Source organism: Phocoena sinus, chromosome 2 (assembly GCF_008692025.1).
Source record: "Phocoena sinus isolate mPhoSin1 chromosome 2, mPhoSin1.pri, whole genome shotgun sequence".
Classification (NCBI taxonomy): Eukaryota; Metazoa; Chordata; class Mammalia; order Artiodactyla; family Phocoenidae; genus Phocoena; species Phocoena sinus.
In genome coordinates this window covers 120,181,802-120,200,695 of record NC_045764.1, presented here as the reverse complement: position 1 = coordinate 120,200,695, position 18,894 = coordinate 120,181,802, and the positions used below count along the sequence as shown (strand labels likewise).

General features: G+C 32.8%; 1 protein-coding gene across 5 annotated transcripts in view; it reads right to left on the bottom strand.

The window, feature by feature from the left end:
- Positions 1–2,112: 2,112 nt before the first annotated feature.
- The window catches only part of LRFN5 (leucine rich repeat and fibronectin type III domain containing 5), a 265,485-nt gene continuing 248,703 nt past the window's right edge, over positions 2,113–18,894 (bottom strand). For 2 of the 5 annotated variants that reach the window (XM_032623256.1, XM_032623257.1), the window contains 4 exons: positions 16,737–18,141; positions 13,353–14,065; positions 7,516–7,559; positions 2,113–2,500 (listed from right to left, as the gene is read on the bottom strand). In XM_032623256.1, the coding sequence (XP_032479147.1) occupies positions 2,483–2,500; positions 7,516–7,559; positions 13,353–14,065; positions 16,737–18,121 (2,160 nt within the window). In that variant the 5' untranslated portion in view covers positions 18,122–18,141 and the 3' untranslated portion in view covers positions 2,113–2,482. The remainder of the gene's footprint in view (positions 2,501–7,515; positions 7,560–13,352; positions 14,066–16,736; positions 18,142–18,894) is intronic. The other 3 variants (XM_032623258.1, XM_032623259.1, XM_032623260.1) reach the window with 2 other exon arrangements.

Genomic DNA, 18,894 nt, shown 5'->3' with positions numbered 1-18,894 from the left:
TATGTGTAAGATGTCACAAATTGAACTGACAAATATTCATACTATGTTATATATTACCAGTTAGTTTACTTCCAAAATTACTGAGGAATGTAGAGTAAGAGAAAATATGGTAGTGGTTTTCAGTGCATAGCCAAGAACCTTACAGTGAGACTTCTTACCATACATTTCTTCACCCCTTTATAATATGCTCAGCTAAAAGAAACTGTTTCCACTTATTCTAAAAATATTATTTTGTCACATTTTTGCAAAACTTTTACTTGTGAATGATCATTAATCCTATTTAGTTATGGGTACACAATTGTGTTCTCTTAACCTCATAGTATAAGAAGTAAATGTCTATCCATAAAAACAACTGATTATTGCACACTTACAGGTTCAGAGACTGTGCCTAAGTATTCCTCAACAATATTTGAAAGAAAGAGAAAATATGTACACTATGAGTGTTGTTTGAATTTGTGCATAAATGAAGTTTTAGATTTAGGTATAGGTGATGCAGAGTGAAGACTTGAAGTGATTAAGTACAATTTTAGTTCTAACACACTAAAAATCCTGTTCCTTAGAACACAATAGCATGAATATCATAAAAAGATGAAGGGGTCAGACTATGTTCTTACCATCATCAAGAAAAACAATAATTGGGCCAGATGGGGTGGAGATTGGGGCAAGTGGAAGGTAAGGATAAACAGGAGAATGTCCTTGAAGAAAAGGTTGCAGGTTTTCCCAAGAGAGAACTTAAAAAGTTAAACTCTGCTCTGAACTCTAGGAAAGCCATTTCTGCTCCTGACGCTTTATATTTCAGGAGAAAATTTGTGTACGACAGGAACAGATTCACAGAGGCAATGCTCATTGTCCAATTTGTCTCCTTTTTGTCACCATAAACATTTATCCATGCATATATACACTTAACACACATGTAAACAGGATTGCTCTGGGCATTTGAGTCAAGAAACAGAGAATGAAGTCAGTTGCCCAAGGTCACAAACTAACTACATTTCAACTCAAACGTGTTATTTCTGTTTCAGTTGTGCATTGTGTGTGTCTGGGAGTAAGAGTGAGTGCGCGTGTGTGTGTGTGTGTGTGTGTGTACCCACAGGTTTTAATTATGTCTAGTGTAGTTCGGCTCCTGAGCACAGATTCCAAGTGCCATCTAATGGCTGACATTCTGTAACCTCTCTGGATGGTTGGATATTTTTCACAGTCTAAGAGATGTGGAATGGTTAACAGATTAACCTACATTTCTCAAAGGCAGTTTTCTGGATTTTTTAGTTTTAACTAAATTTTTAAAAATTTAACCTACATATTGCTTTTAATGATAGACAACTACCAGAACTGTCAAGGAATAGAAATATAATCTCTCAAGTTTGAGAGAATCTGAATTCAATTGCTAATAGCAATGCTACTAAAATATTTTTAATCGAACTTATTGCTTATACCAAGTACAGTGATACATTTACATGCATTTTCAAATTTTACAGTAATATTAATCCTTTGAGAATATGGAAGAGTAGAGTGGGAACTGGTTAAATTCACTCATCTCTGGGTTTGAACTCAGGCCTGCTAGGTTTGAGTACTACTGCTTAGATATGACTGTATTAACATATATTAGCCATCAAAAATATCTTACTCCTATTCATGCTGGTGCTAAATAAGATGTATGTTCTTTGTTTATTCTGGAATTATATATATTTTTATCTCCAATGGAAAATTGGGGAAATGGGCACTTATAATGAAACATAAGGCCTTAAATTATTAAAACCTCTTTGCCCTTGCTCTCCACTCCAGAAAAACAATGAATCAATTTGGATTAATTACAATATGCCTACCTTGATACTTTCTGAAATTCCACTGGAAGAAGAGATCCCTCATCCCTTTCGGTCTTACACTGAAGCATAAAATTGCCATAAAGCTGTTTAAATAGTTGTACTGCTCTCCCATAGAAGTGGGTGCACTTCAGTAATGGAAGAACTAGTTCCAATATTATAAAGCAATTTGTGATCCCCTAAGGTTTTTGTACTACAAAGATGTAAAATAATATTATTAGCTCCTACAATCATCACTTCACCATTCACACTTGAAGCAACTGAGGTTTCCACAAATCAGGCAATGTGCAAATTCTGTCATAGTAAAACATTTATTTGTTAAAGTGATATAGATTATTCAAGATTCTACAGTCTTAAATCATGGATGGCAATGTAACATGGATTGATACAGAACTCGATGCCAATGTAGGCTTTTTTCTTTCCTTCTTTAAAAGAAAATACTTGTAGGTCAGAAGAAAAAAATTTTGGTTTTAAAAGGGGATTAACCACGGTCTGATAGAGCCAGTTCCGCGTCATCAGAGACTTCTGCTTCAGCTCCTGTGGACAATTTCTTCTAGGACACCAGTTCAACAATTAGCCTTTGTGAATTGAAACAGTTTTAAATTTTGTCTGGTAAAAATATCAGTGGCAAGTTTTTTCAGGAGAGAGAGAAGTGGTGCTCTTCAGATTAACTCCGGCCTCTGAAATGAAAGAAAAAGAAAAAGAAAAAAAAGAAGAAAGAAAACACACAGCTAATAAGATCACTGGGCTAGCAATCTAGAAGTTACTGAACTGTAAGCACCCGGGCAGGAGCTTATTGCTACAAAATACTAGATATATTTCTGGATACTATTTAGACATGCACATCAGCACTTAAAATGTTCCCTGGTAATTTCAAATTATTGAATATATTTTAAAAATCTCATTTTAGAAAGGAATCTAAATGTTTTAAGACTAAATAGTTATGCAAGTCAGAGCCAAATTGAGGAATGGCATTTTTCCTTGCTTTGATTTTCACATTTATATTCTCAAATTAAGAGAAAAAAAGTTACTTTACTCATTAATGCATGCTATTCAGGCTTTAACAAATATTCACACTGGCTTTTTAAATATGAACATTTTAGATCAAATTTGTTCATCATATCTAAAACCTATGTGATCTCTATTTTTTTAATATATTCTTTTGGAAGCTTTGTATTATATTAAGGTTTTATAAAGTTTAATTATACATTTACTGATAGTGAAGACAATAAATTCATCTACATTAATTAGTTCTTCACCCACAGAACAAATAAAATAAATGTGAAAACTGACAATAACTCACAAGCAAAGGCATTTCATAGTTAACATGATTTTGAAAGAAAATCATATAAAAAACAATTTTAAAATATTTAAATAACAAACTGTGAAAATGTTTTTTCTCTAACATGGGTTCTCAGTACTCATGACTTTCAAATATGTGTATAAATTCTATACTTCAATTTGAGAAATATACAATTTCATAATATGAAATGGAAGTAGTTTTTCTCCTTTCCATTCAAGAACAACTACATGTTTACAATTTGAGGGTTATAAAATGCATGGAACAAATGAATGATGAAAAATAGCTTCTTAACTTCAAATATTCTATATCAAAGTGTTGATATAGGACATATTTGGATAATTTTGTGTGGTAAAGGTAGGCAAAATACTATAGAGATATTTTACTTAAGAAAATATTTCAGAATAGTTAATCGGAATAAGTGAAGTTATTTTTGAGATAAACGATAATTTTTGAGAATTACTGAACAAAGAATTACTGGATGTTTGAAGATTGTTAATAGATAATAGATGTGTATCTGATTTTTAAAAAATAATTACTTGGAAACTACTAAAATATAGACATCACTAGCATACTTTACCTGGAATATTCATTCTAAGGAAAACATTACAAAAATCACTTTAAACTACAATGGAAAATAGCTTAATTCCTCGCTATTGGATTCACAGCACAGCTTATTTTGGTGAAATTGGTTATCAACAAGATTTTTATTTATTTTTATATATCCAGTAATATGTTCCCTTTGATTACAAAAAGTGATTGTACTACACCAAATTTCATTTCAGGAAGTAGTAATATAGAAAAGACTAAATATACCTAGAAGAAAAATACTGTGGACAGTATAATTAGTTTGACTTAGGAAATAATAAATCCTTCCAGAATAACAAACTTTCTTTTAATATCAAGTTATTGATTCTATAAGCTGACGTAGTTTAAAGAGTTTTTGGTTCAATTTCACATTACATAATAACATTAACAAACTGTGGGATTATGGTTTATAAAAAACTTGTTATTTTGAAGATTAGGAAATAGCAATCAGTTTTGGGAACAATGGTGTGAATTTGTCTGCCCCGAATCTGCCATTATTGAAACGATAATGTAATATGAAGTTGAATAAAAATTTTATATGTAAGATTCAAAATAACACTTTTTACTTATCAATAAACAAGCATAATGATTCCATAAAGATCTAAATGTGGAACACAAAATTACAAGAGCATCACAAAGAAAAAACAAGATAGACTATAATAACTATGCTAAAATGTTATAAGAACTAAAAATAATGAATTTGGGGTAGGTTCAGGATGTTTTGTCAATGGTCCTCATTTGACAGTGAAAGGGTACCATGCAAAACACTGCACAATCTTATCAATGGTACTACAAATAAAAGGAGAAATTAAAGCTACGTCAACATTAGAGGAAGAAAAAAATACCCCGACATTGAATGGATCTGGGAAATTTTTATTGCTCTTACTCTGAATGTAATTAAGACCTATAAGAGATTTTTTACCTTATATAGTTAGGATATCTAAAAAGAAGGAAATGATTTCTAAAGGTCATTGCTGACACTAGGGTTCTATATAATTTTTTTCTGATTTTCTGTAATGTTCAAATAAATATGTCAAAAAGTATGCTTTAATTATTATAAAAAGTTAAATGTTTTCTACAATGTCTATGCTATTACTCATTATTATTTTTATTTACAATGTCTATTCTACTACTCTTTTTTTTTTTTTAATTTACTTGAAGGTAATATCATAGGTGGAAGAAACCCTACAGAACCAAATATTTTATATTGGTCATTCTTGTTTGTACAGAAAACATTGGAAACATATCTGAATCATATACACACATTTGTTTTGCTGCTCAGCTTTTAGTTCATATGATTTCCAAACTGTGTTTTCCCATAGTTGTTTTAATATTGCTATTTATTTTTAATCAATACTAACTCTTTATTCACTTATATATTAATAGTTTGTCTAAAAGAACTACTACTGTCACCTAGGAAACATTTTTTTTAATATATTAAAAATGTGTTTTAAGTTTTTTTGCTTATTTTATTGTGTATATACATAAGGAACATTTTGATCTCCATTTAAGGCAATGGGCAGTGTCCAAATGTTTGGAAAATATATTTTGCCACTGGGTGGAAAAAGACATGTATGTTACCATCCTACAGGGCATATAAACTTAAACTAAAATTGTATAATCCTCCTTATCCCACTACCACCTCCCCACCAAAAAAATAAGAAGCTGTGAGCACAAGGAACCTCTGACAGCTCTCTACCTCACTTCATTCACAAGGTAAGGTACTGCTGACAGTGTGAAAAGCCATGAGAAGACTAGCACACAGGTCAGTCTCTTCAAAGGGACATTACTGTTTGGTTGTGTTGACAGTTGTAGAAATGATAAGCCTGCTATTGCAGAAATCATTTATCAAATAACAAGAATAGTTGCACTGAAGTCATATGGTGACTTAAATCTGATAACAGAAATGTAGCAAGAAATTGGCTAATGAGTAAATGATGTATTACCACTAAATTCTGTTAACATTCTTCTTTGCCTGTGGATTTCTTTTTCTAGTTAATGCTTGTAGAAAGAAAAAAAAAATAGCCAAAGCATGGAGGGAAAGTTGCTATGACATTATGACATAATGTTTCAAAAAAGGAACTCAATAAAGACTCAGCATAAAATTTTAAAAACAGGTGACATATTCTACATATGCAATTCACTATGAAATCTAATACAAACATACATATGTACACATGAATTTACTACATACAGAAACGACAAATCACTGAAAGATTATGCACCAAATTATTAGCATTCGTATCTGGGTGGTGGGTTATGACATATTTACATTTTTTTTTTTATTTTAAGCTATATTTTCCAAAGTTCTCTAATACTAATTACTTTGGGACAAAGAAAAATTGCTATTAGAAATCTTATGTACTTATCACAGTGGCAAACCTTTTGCTATCTCAAGTAGCACACAAACTCCCAAGGAGATTACTTTTCTCTAAACTTGACTTCTAACACTGTGGTAAAATAAGGAAATAAACACAATAATATGTAACATGCCCCACAAAATATGAATACTTGGAGAATTGCTTTAATTGGTAATTGAAAGATGATCAGATTGATTCTCCTGCTTCCAAATCTTGATAGAACATTTAGAACCATTATGGATCATGCTTCTGATAGGGGAAGCTTGACTTTTTAATTCCTTTCTAAGGATATTCTCTTTCAGAACATCCAGGTGCCCAAAGTTACATGATAAATTAATGTTTTCAAATCAAAGACAGAGGGAGACAGGGAGGGAAGAAAGGAAGAAGAAAGAAAGGGAGAGAGGGAGAGAAAGAAAAGGAATGTGGTAGAGAACAAAGGCACCTTCGTGCAGGTCAGTTCAATTCTATTAACACCAAGTACATGCCCGACTCTGTGCTATTGATTGTTTCTAGTGAGCCATCTGTTTGTTTTTTTGCAACATAAGAATGGGACCCTAAATTCAGTAAAGAAATGATGAAAAACATTTTGTTTGATTTGGGAATAGAATTCTTTAGGGGAAACCCAGAATGATGGTCCAAGTTATTGTTATCTTTTAAATAAGAAATGGTTAAAAAAAAAAAAGACCCTTAGTTTTACTATCAACAAATAAATCAATGGCTTTTTCTAAGAACCTTTAAAAGCAGAATATTTTTTCTGTGCCAAATATTAAGCAAATGGCTGATGCATCCAGATGTTTGAACAGATTGCTAAAGTGTCATTCTGCTCTGGAAACACACTTTCTGATCCAATTAAAATGCAGGAATCAAATACTCATTTGAAACTTAAAAAAAAAAAGAAAGAAAGAAAGAAAAGAAAACCAAGAAGAGTAATTGGTTGCTGACAACAGGAATACCATGAACATTTCATGTGTTGTCTTTTGTTCCATTTTATAGCGGCTTCATTCATTTCATATACATGAAACACTTCTGTTCATCCACTTTCGGTGAGGCCTAATATATTATCTCAGCTTCTATTAGAATGTGGAGCTCAAGGATAGGAGTGAATATATTCTTATCAAGCTACTGTCTTCACGTTGGGAAATATTTGTAAAAATACACATGATATCATGCGTGACTACAAATGTGACTCCAAAGTTACACTAGTATTCCCTTTATTCTTACAATGTGAATCAGAAATATTTGGTTAACCAGAAATATGTCTAAATTTAGGAACTGGAAATTCACTTAACCAAACTGAACTTCACTGTTTACCACTGAGCATTGAGTAAGTTTTAATGGAAAATTTCAACAAGTTACATAAACAAGCAAAACAAAAATTAAAAATTCATTTATAAAAGAATATACCCACTTAAGTGCCGAAGCATGTGACAGGTAACAAGAATCTCACCTGTGTCTCCTGGACAGTCTGGTCAACATTAGTCGGCAAAGCATCTGGGAATAAAATTTTCAGTGTCATGAACAATTCATTTTTTATGAAACAGACCTTAAAATACTTCTCACTGAAACCTTGATAAGATTCATCTTAACAAAGAGTTATCTGCACATTTTTTTTGATAACAACTTACCAGTTATTGGGTTAATTGCAATTGATTTTATAATACTTCATAGTTCTCTATGGCTATTTCCTGATACATAATACTCTAAATGCAGAATTTTAAAAAATATTGTTCTAGTTACTAAAATGAGTAGTTATCAATATGGAATGCACGTTTCCTGCAAGAGTTCAATAAGAGAATCAGGCTTCTATTCATTTTCCTTACGCAAAGTTAACATTTCGACCACAGAGTTGCATATGATTAATATGGAAAGATACATCAAGGAAAAACAATCCAAAGCAGGAAATGTAGTTTTACCATATTCACCACGCAAAGTATAAAATAATAATTTACAATATAAACCATTATTCAATAACCCCCAAGATAATAATAGCATGTTTTGCTGAATACCAGTTTATCCCTATATAAAACAGTAATGTTCTAAATGCAAACATTCTGCCTTCAAATGTTCATATGTATATTCCAATTGGCTATAAATTTTAATATCATTAAATAGTCCTGTACAGTACACATTCTATTTCCTCCCAAATGTCCTATTTTAAAGCAAATACTCTAGTCATTAAGAAGGGACACAATTATAAAAAAAATTTAGGTGTCTCAGGAAAATGTCATTCTAAGGTTCACAGGTGAGTGTGATGAGAACAGTCCAAAATACTTTTTGATAAAACCTCCAGCATAAATATTCATATAAATTTACAATGACCTCTGGAGATTAGGTTTTACATGAAAGCAATAACAAGACATGTTCGCATTATACAGAAAAAAAATAATTAGGAAATTACATTATGGTAGAGCCCACATAGTATATTCCATAAGTCCCTTCACGTTGATGGTAATTTTAGATCCTAAATTTTGACTTTGAAATAGCTGAAAAAATCAGAAGACAGTGGTACACTGATTATTGTTATATTGAATATTTATGATATTTGATGAAATTGCAGATGCATTAATATTACCTTAAAGAGGTAATTTCATACTTTAGTATACTCCCAGTTACAAACTGTTACTTTCTATGTCCCCCTTCAGATAACACCACGATTAGGATGACTCCATCTCAGTAATACGTTTACCATTCTTTATTCTGTACTGCTAAAAGGATGGTTTCTGTTACAAAAAACGAACAAACAACCAACCTATCCCAAACCTGACAAAACTAATTGTATTTGTAATCCCAGCATGTATTTATCTAGCATGGGAGGGAAAGGACTGAGTAATCTGAAAGACAGAGCTCTGAAACAATTATATTTAAAATTCCAGTCATTCATTTTGGTTAATTTCTCTTTCCTCTATGAAATTTTAAAAGTGAGATATTTTTTATCCATAAATTTACCTCAACTAACACTGAACTCACAAACACTATAAGGTAAATTGTCATTATTATTATTATGATTATTAGTGTTTTATTACCAATGGAGGAAGATAAGAAAAATCCTATTCCCATCCAATCCACTCACACACAGAAGCTTCCACATATGCTGTTGAAGTGGAAAGATTGGACTCTTCCTGAGACTCAAGGGAAGGCTGAGCAAGGGAAAGGGGGTACATAGTCTTCATTCTGTCTAAAATAAATGAACACTGCTTGCTTATCATTATAAAATGTAGTTGGAATTCTGCCACACTGAGAAGAAAATGGGCTCGTATCTGCAGTCTTCTTTGGAAGAAACACCCCATTTACTTTCACAATTCTTGTACAAGAAGATGCTTTATGTTTTTGAAATTTTTTAAACTACTGGCATTTTAACGATTGTTTTTAACTTTATTATTATGAATAAACAGAGGGGGAAATACTAAAATTTAGGAAGTAAAAGGCTATTGATGTGAACTTTGTGATAATTGTCTTATTAATTTTTTAGTTTTATAAATGAATATTAATTTCCTTACAGTAATATAAGCAAATAAAATAGTTAAAATTTAGTTTGGAAGTACTTTTTAGGTGCTTTAAGGCAAAGCAGAAAATACTTCATGAAATAAAGCAGATTCCTGTAGACAATGGAAGACACATAATTTTAAAAAATTCTTTAAATTCTTGTGGAGAAAGTATGTATCATTCAGGTAGTAAACTTGTTATGTTTATAGGTGGCTTACAATAGCTCAAAAACTTATATTCTAAAACTTTTTTAGTGAACTATATCTGCAAAGTAGCTAAAATCAACTGTCTAAAAAAGCTTACTGTGACCTCAACTTAACTAATACATTTAATGGTTAGAAAAAAAATGTAGAAAATGTGTTGTTCTCAGCAAAGGTGTTATTGTATCTAATTTAAATGATTGTATTTAATGTACCTCTGTGCTAATCTATTTGTAAACTAAAAATAAATAATATTCATCAAACCAAACTTCATTTCTTCTTAGGATTTTGAGCCTACTTCAGATGCTTCACTATTCCTTTATGGAACTTATCTATTATATATACTTTTCTTTAAAAAGACCTACTTTAATAATAGTTTGACATTTTCAAATTGGGGGACAATTATCCAAAACAAAAAGTAACACAGAAATACATATAATTTTAAAAAAAGTTTGGAGTAAATATATTATTTGTCAGTTTGTTAGTGAACAAACTGAAACCATAGTGTAAAATGACTAAAAATTAAAGAATAATAATTAAGAACAAGGAAGCAAAAACAATATATACAACCTATACACAGTCAGCAACAACAAACAGCAAAACCATATGCTTTGAATCACATATATGTAGTTGGTTAAATAAGGAATGTAAGAAATGACAGAAAGAAAAACAACAAGAGGGACAGAATATCTTGCTTATAGTAATATAATATCTGGATCACAAATCTCCATTGTGATAATTAATCAAAATTCTTAATATTGAGCTTTCTTCCTTGGCTCCATTCACTTATTTATTCATTTATCCATTTGCTCATTCATTCATCTGGGTAACTACTGCATTTTGGATATTATACCAGGCACCTTTAATCACACCCAACCTTCCCATAGATTTATCTTTCAGCCACTTCACACTGAAACTGCCCTGAGCAAAACATTTTTCATATACTTATCAACAACACCAAATAACATCTGACCCTCTTGATAGGCCAAGTTTTGTTCACATATTTTGTTCAAATATAAACTTTTTGAAAGATAGGAACACAGGCCTTCTTAATACCTGTAGAACAAGTGTTCAAACATTTGGTTAATTCACCCTAAACAGTCCTGTAAAAGCAATAACAATTTAAATGGTTTAAATGGCTTTAGTCAAACAGAATAAAATTTCACATGATTAGATATTATGAGTTCTAAATGTTTATGAGAAATAAAATATATTAATTAAAGTTTCATTAGAAGCATAAGCAGGAAATTGATTTTTAAAAATCCAGGCAACTGGAAAATAGAACATAAGTTAATCAGTAGCTTAGAGTAGACACACTAAACTGCTGCCTGTTCTGTGTGATTTCAGCGCCCCCTTGACCACAATGTTCATTGTGCCAGAGATTCCTTGTTTGGGGATTCATTTCTTTAAGTCTTGAAATCTTTTATGTATTCAGGATATTTTAATACTATGCAGGTAAAAACTAGGAAGGTGAAAAATAATATGCCTTTGTCAATCAGCACTTCATGAAGAATTAAGTAACTGGTGTTAATTAAAAATGTTTAGTTGGGATTAGAGCATTATTACAGACATAGTGTTGAAAATACACTTCAGTTTGAGCAATGCTTTGATTTTACAAAATAATACCACACATGTGATCTCATTTATTCTTTACAAGAACTATATACCTGACCCAGGAAGGCTGATTATATTTTAGAAATGTGAAAGACAAACTTCAGAAAAAGAAGCAGGGCAGGGAAGACATTTAGGAAACACCTAAGGTAATGAAAGCCCATTAGACAAATTTTTTCATGAGTTGCTCAGAAAGTAATCTCTAACTGCTTTAATCTAATCCACTTTTGAATGTCATTACGATAAATCATGTATAATATGTGCCTTGGTCAAGTTGAAATTAACTGAAAATTTTATAAATGCTTCCAACAAGAGGAAATTAAACCAATAACGGACATTCTTCACCTGTGTTTTAAATGGTATTTCAAGTAATCTGAAAGAGTTACTAAACTTTTACTGTGTGTTTAACTTACTCCCAGGGAGTAATTTACATAAAGTCCGTATCTTATTATATTATGGCTAAAATTTTTTGTGCAACATTCCCATATGAACCTTATTCTCAAAACCACCCCCCAAAACAAAACAATAACAAAAAACCCCCAAAGTCCTGTTTACTGATCTTTAATTAAACACCATTAAGTTACCATATAATATTGTAAAAAATTTCAGCGAGTAGATAGAACATTTCTCTAGAGACCTTGATTTCAGTGACTGTCCAAGAATGTCATATTATCAAGGAGCAATATTACTGTCTGACTAAATTAAAAATCCTTTTTTAAATGACATATTCCCACTAAGCTGTATAATTTCTAATTAAATTTCATCACAAGTTTTGGTTCAAATAATAAATACATTTACTCAGAGAGAAACATTCAAATTCAGAATTATAGAGCAGAAGGCAAAAACGAAACTACTATCTGGTTAATGAGCAATGACTTTATATTGCTTATAAATGTAATAAGAACTCTATTAGAAGATTTTTATTTAACTTGGTGATAAAAATAAATATTCCTTTGATAAAGGAGGCAGTTTTGTATTTTTGTTTCCCTATTTAACTTGCATTAAGAAAAATATAAAGCTCATTTGGTCACCGAACGTGTACTGAATGAATGAAAACACCTTCATAAGCCCAAGCAGATGCATATGACTTAAAACTGGCCTGTGACTTAAAACTGAATTGGCATTTTTTGCCAAATGAAAAATCAATTGCATTTTCTTCTGCTTCCCACTGAAAAAGCTGTGTCATAGATGAGAAATATCTTAGACCCATTAAGGCACCTGAACCAAGAATGTTGATTAGAAGGGTACTTATTTTAACACTGTCTGGGTTTACTTGACTATTTTATTTTAAACAACATGACAACACAGAGCTGTTCTCTAAAATATTTGCCTAAAAACAAACACCACTGTCATTGAAAGAAAATATACAATCTACTCATTGAAAAATAGCAATCATCCATAGGTGGTACTTTGTAAGACTGGAGGAAATATCATTATTTATGCAAGACTTTTTTTTTCATATGACAACTTTTATTTTGTGGTCTGCTATTGCAGAATCTGGTAGCTGGTCCTAGAATGGGGAAGGCACTGCTGTCATGCTTTTGCCCTAAACAATTTTATATATATGACCTTCATATATACATAGATATATATGAAGTTACTTCATATATATCCATGTATATATGAAGTAACTATACCCTAGAGGGTTTATATGCCATGGCTCTGTTAGCCATGAATCAGAGAGATAAGACTGGGATTTCAAATTCCAATTTCCTATGTGAGTTCTCAAAATAATTTTTTCATTAAAAAGAAATAATAGGTTACACAGTGCTTTCCAATATCCACTCAGAATTTGAAAGAGTTGCTTTTCCACTATGCCCATTAGAACTGTTGGACTGAATTAACATCGCATTCATAGACATGCTTCTTTTAGAAAACAGTCCGCATGTGTTCGGTGAGTTAATATAATAATAGCATTCCTTTAATTCTCCATTCAGGGAGTACCTGTGCCTTGCTCTGGATCTCTCAGCAGGCAAAGTGAGAAACTTACTTGGCTTTGAATGTGCTCTTTTAGATGTGGGTCCCTCTGTGCCAGAATCAGGAGGTCGACTAGCTAACTGCAAGGCAGTTGAGTTGTTCCTGTTAGTATTTTGGGACTCAACATTTGTGACAGCTTCACTCTGTGGTTCGGTACTTGGCTTCGTGCCAGTCTTTCTTTTCTGCTTTTGGGACACAGAAGTACTTGAAGTCCAGGTAGGAGGCAAAGCAGAGGTAGTGGTAGAGGAGTCCTGACTTGAACAAGTTTCTGAACATTGTATCACATTGTCATTGGCAACTTTAAAACACTGGGCATTCTCTTCGTGTCCTACAGCTTGTTTGGACATGGACTGGGGCAGCGTCACACTGCAGCCTTGTATTTGAGCCCCATTAGTTTGAGAGCAGACATTGCTGACCTTGGTGACCTTGTGTTGCCCATTATTGTTACAAACCTTATACCGGATCATTAGAATGATGATGAAAACCAGCACAGAGGCTACGATGATTCCACCAATAATAATAATCATGGTGCCTCCCAAAAACTGGGACTGCATGAAATGGCACCGCACATAATCGTCTTCCGTAGTAAACTGGATGCAACCCACGACTCTTGTGGCAGTGAGGGAAGTAATGCCATCATCATATATTGCCAAGACACACAAGTCATACATAGTTCCAGCAGCCAGGTTATTGACAAGAAAAGTTTTGCTCGTAGGAGGTATCATTCTGAGGGACAATGGAATTTGTGTTAATATTAAAAACAAAACAAAACAGATACACACCCAGTCATTATGACTTTAGTTCTGTTTCATTTTAGTACTCATTAAGATAAGCACATTTATAACATATGAAATATGAGAAAATGATCTAATCTTATATTTACCCAGTTAAAATGGCTAAAAGTAATTGTTGGATTCTGCATCATATTAATGGTGCCTGCACTATGTCTTGACAAGCTTACTAATTACATTGCTTGGCAAAGCAGAATTCCTAATAAAAGCCACTGCTAAAAAATCATTTATGACAAATTACTTTTGAAAGGTGTGACTGTGACATTATCTGACGACTAAACAAATCCATTTAGCACTTACAACACCTCTGTGACTAAAAGCCAATTCGAAGGAAGGGAAAACACTGACAATCACATTAGAAACCAGAATGGAAATGAAATTCAGAGTATTTCTTTTTCAAATCAGTTATAAGCTACTATGGAATGGTACCCATTAAATCTATCTTTAATAACTAAGATAATTACTAAGATTAAAGTACTTTATTTACAGATCTCAACCCTCTCTTATGTCTTCAACACTTGGTTCCCAGTATGCTTTTATCTATAAATGAGGTTGATGTGTAATATTATCCTAGAATCATGAACAGGGCAAAGCTGTTGACCGGAGCATGAATCTCTTATCCTCCCCATTGTGGGCCGATGAAATTACTTTCACAACATAGTTTGTAAAGTTTGATAAGAGTTTAAGACACCTCTGAATCCACTGTATCACTAAAGTCTTCTGTGGCTCCTATTCTCCACTACCTTTTTCTACTCAGTAGCAACCATATATGACTAAGATTTAATTTGGAAAATAGGCTTGAAACTCTCTTTTTTCTCTGAAAGAGTTTTAGAAATTTCAAGACTTGGCAATGCTAATCTATTATATAACCTAAATAATGTGTTCTAAATGTACCAAGAAACTTTTAGGCTAGAGTATGTATTGTGGTTGAGATCACTACCATTTAGTGGGTGCATAAGAAATGCCAGGCATTACTAGGCACTTTATATGCATTATGATTTCATTTTTACAATGACTTATGAGGTAGGCATTATCACCATTTTACACATGACAAACATTAAGGTCAGGAATTCAAGCAATTTCCTCAGGGTCATAAGAGAATTTACTTGTCATGGAAGGATTAAAATCTTGGAATTTGGAAAATAGAAACTGACCTATTTTACAGAGCTAATGTTTAAAGTATACAGAATGTCTAGTAGCTACAGGAAAGTAAGGGGTAGGGGTAGATGCTCATCTTTGACAACGGGTTAAATAATCCATAGCCTAAGTGAAAAGCTGAGTATGACAACAGCAAACTACTATATGCTAATATACACGCATCGCAGTCTACATCCCCATACATTTAGTGATGAGAGGAATATTAGAAACCATTTACTCTAATCTCTTCCTTTTAAAGATGAGAAAATTAAAACTCAGCCAAGTAGAACCTTGCCCAGCATCGGTCACATGGTTAGCTAGGTCAGTTTTGTTTTTTGCTACCAGCCCATGCTTATTTTTTAAAAAAATTTCTCTCATTTCCATACATGAGCAAAAATCAAATTATCTTCAAGAATTCATCTGGAGATATAACAACTGATTTGATCTTATTTCAGAAAAGCTGAAAGGCAAAATATATATATTTGTATATATATATATATATATATATACATATATACATGTATACACATGTATATTTCAAAGCCATGATTTTACATCATTTCCTAGGAGTAACAATAGTCTATCATGAGTAAAATTATATGGAGAGGTAAAAATGTATATTTCCAACTGAAAATTGGACAAGATGTGACTATAAATCAATGAGGCTGAACTTTAGAAAAACATACCAGAAATTCTTTAGTCAGATGCAAATTCTCCACAAATATCCTTACCCAGAGATTACATATTTAACTCCACTGATACTTTCACTGCTCAAAATACTTATAAACTTTCTCTTTGGAACTGTCTTAAGAACCAGTGTATATGAGACAACACACACACACGTAACTCAATCACTCAAAAAATCAGTCTCATTATTTTATAGTTACATCCTATTTTTGACCAAAAATGGCAATACCCATCTTGATCACCCACCTTATTCACAAGACTTGGCTCCAAATGGCTTTTGCTTGTTTCCAAAATTCAAATTCACCCTCAAAAGACGAAGATTTGCCACCACTGAGGATATTCAAAATAGTATGACGAAGGTTCTAAAGATAATTCCAAAAATGCTTTGAGCAATGGCAGCATTATTGGGATAATAGTATAGCCTCCCAATGTGACTTCCTTGAAGGAAAGAACACTCATGTGGATGTGTAAGTTCTGGTATGTTTTTGAATTTTTAAGGTAAATCAATCTTGTTCTCTGATAGTCACATCTCTTAGATAAGGGGGAAAAAGTAAGTAAGCATAATATTAAATATAAATTTGAACTCTCTGAAAATAACAGCATTCAAAATATTTCTCCACATGTATTCACCTTTCACAAGCCTTACATTATATACTTTAAAAAGTGGAGTACTTTAATTACAACACAGAGTAGCACTGCTGATTGAAAAAAATCAGTAGTAGATTATCAAGTCCTACACTAAGATGCACAGCAAGTACAAAAATTTGCTTAATTTTTCTTACCTGTAAACAAGGGTGTCATCATAAGTACCATTGTACTGGATTTGAAACATACGTATTCCCGGGATATTTCTTTGAAAATTAAATTTAAGCAGTGCCGTAGATGATGTTGCTTCTGCCACCACAATTTTATCTTGACTGATTTTAGTATCACCATTACTAGTGCTTGCATTAGAACCTGACTTAGTAGAAGTTGAGATATCTGAAGAACCAGGATCAGGCTCATGGATATGGTTTGTACTGTTTAGTAAGTGAGGGAGCTTAATTATATGAAGATCCACCATTTGTGTTGCTTCCCCAGCAGGATTGGAAGCAATGCAGGTAAAAGCTCCTGTATCCTTAATAGTTGTTATAAGAATGTCAAGTGTTCCATTATCATACACCAGAGATCTTGTTGCATTTGAAATAAGCTTCCCTTCAGGAGAAATCCAGTGAATTGCAGGTTCGGGGTCTCCCCTGGCTTTGCACCTCAGGGTTGCCCTCTGACCCTCCAGGACTCTCATCTCATGTGTATGACGAGTAATGAGAGGAGGCTCACACAAAAACTCTTCCTCAGGAATTGACCAAAAATAGCGGCCAGTTAAAAGTGCTGGGGAAGCACAGGTCTCCAGGTCATCTTCTCTGGACAGACGCCTCAACCACAGCAATTCACAGTTGCAATGCAAAGGGTTTCCACCAAAACTTAATGCAAAAGTAGATGGGCTTATGATTCCTGAGGTTGCTAGGACCTGAGCTCGCTGAAAGAGAGGGTCAGGTGGTAGCTTCTGTAATTTATTTGATGTTACATCTAGCCGAGTCATCTTGTGCAAGTGGGAGAAAGTCCCCTTAGGAATGTTATCAATCATATTGTGATCCAAACTGAGGGTGTGCAAGCTAACCATCTTCTCAACAGCATCCCATGGTATTGTTTCTAAATTATTATAGGACAGATCCAGCTCCTCGAGGGCAAAGACATCATCAAATGCCGTAGAAGAAATTAAAGTCAGCTGATTGTTGTTCAGTATCAAATGATGGAGATTGGAAAGCCCACTGAACATATCATTTGTAATTTTAGTCAATCTGTTGCTATTCAAATGCAATGCCCTCAGATTCCGTAAGTCAGCAAAAGCATGAGGTGTAATAAAACTTATTGTATTCCTGGATAGAGTCAGGTCCACCAAGCTGGTCATATTGGCAAAATCTTTCCTTTTAATATTTGTAACAAAATTGTCTGCCAAACGCAGTTCCACAGTTCTTCTGTCAATGTTTGGTGGCACAAACAAAAGCCCTTTCTTGGCACAAAGGGTTGCAAGATTAGGAGACAAAATCTGACAGACACAACGCTTTGGACAGATCTGAGCTTTCACTGCTATGCCAATGAAAAACAGATAAAAAAGAAATTTTTCCATTGTAGATCAGTTTTAAAAGCCTGTAAGAGAAGACACAAAATATAGTGTTAGCATCCAGTCATTTGAGTGAAGTTCATATTACTACTAAAATAATCTTTTTTATGCAAATTAGAATATAGAAACAATTTATTCACTTGCTTATTTAACCAGATATAAAATATTAACTCTGTATTGTCTGTGCAGTAGACCCTAGGATAAAAAAAATATACCATTCATGACCTCATGAGATTTAAAATCAACTGGTGAAAACAAAGAAGTCAACAGATTATTATAATTCTGTCAATTAAGTGCTATTTTTGAAATATGTCCAGGGCACTCCCTGGGTTCACAAAAAAGGGACATTCAGCCCAGACTGGAGGGTGGGAGCTCAGGAAAATTTCCACTAAACCCCCAAAAGACATCTTGTAAATTCAAAAGCTTAGACATATTTAGAGATTTGCAAGTATTTCAATTTACTAGTCTGAGCGTAAACAGAAAGAGACAATATTTGTATTTGTTAACCTTGTGGCAAGATACTTGAAAGTAATTAATTGTTAATTAAATTTTATTCATCTTTACAAACTATCTTGAAAATAGTACAACCTCCACATCCTAGCTGCAAATACAGGATCCTGTTCTCAAATATAAAAAAGGCTGAAAATTTACCACAAATGCTCTGAGCTTCTTAACTATTAGAATGTTTTATGTGATATAATGTGGATTTTTGAAGATAATTTATGGAAAGCAGTCATCAAAATACTTGACAGTGAGTCCAAGATGTCATATTCCATTTT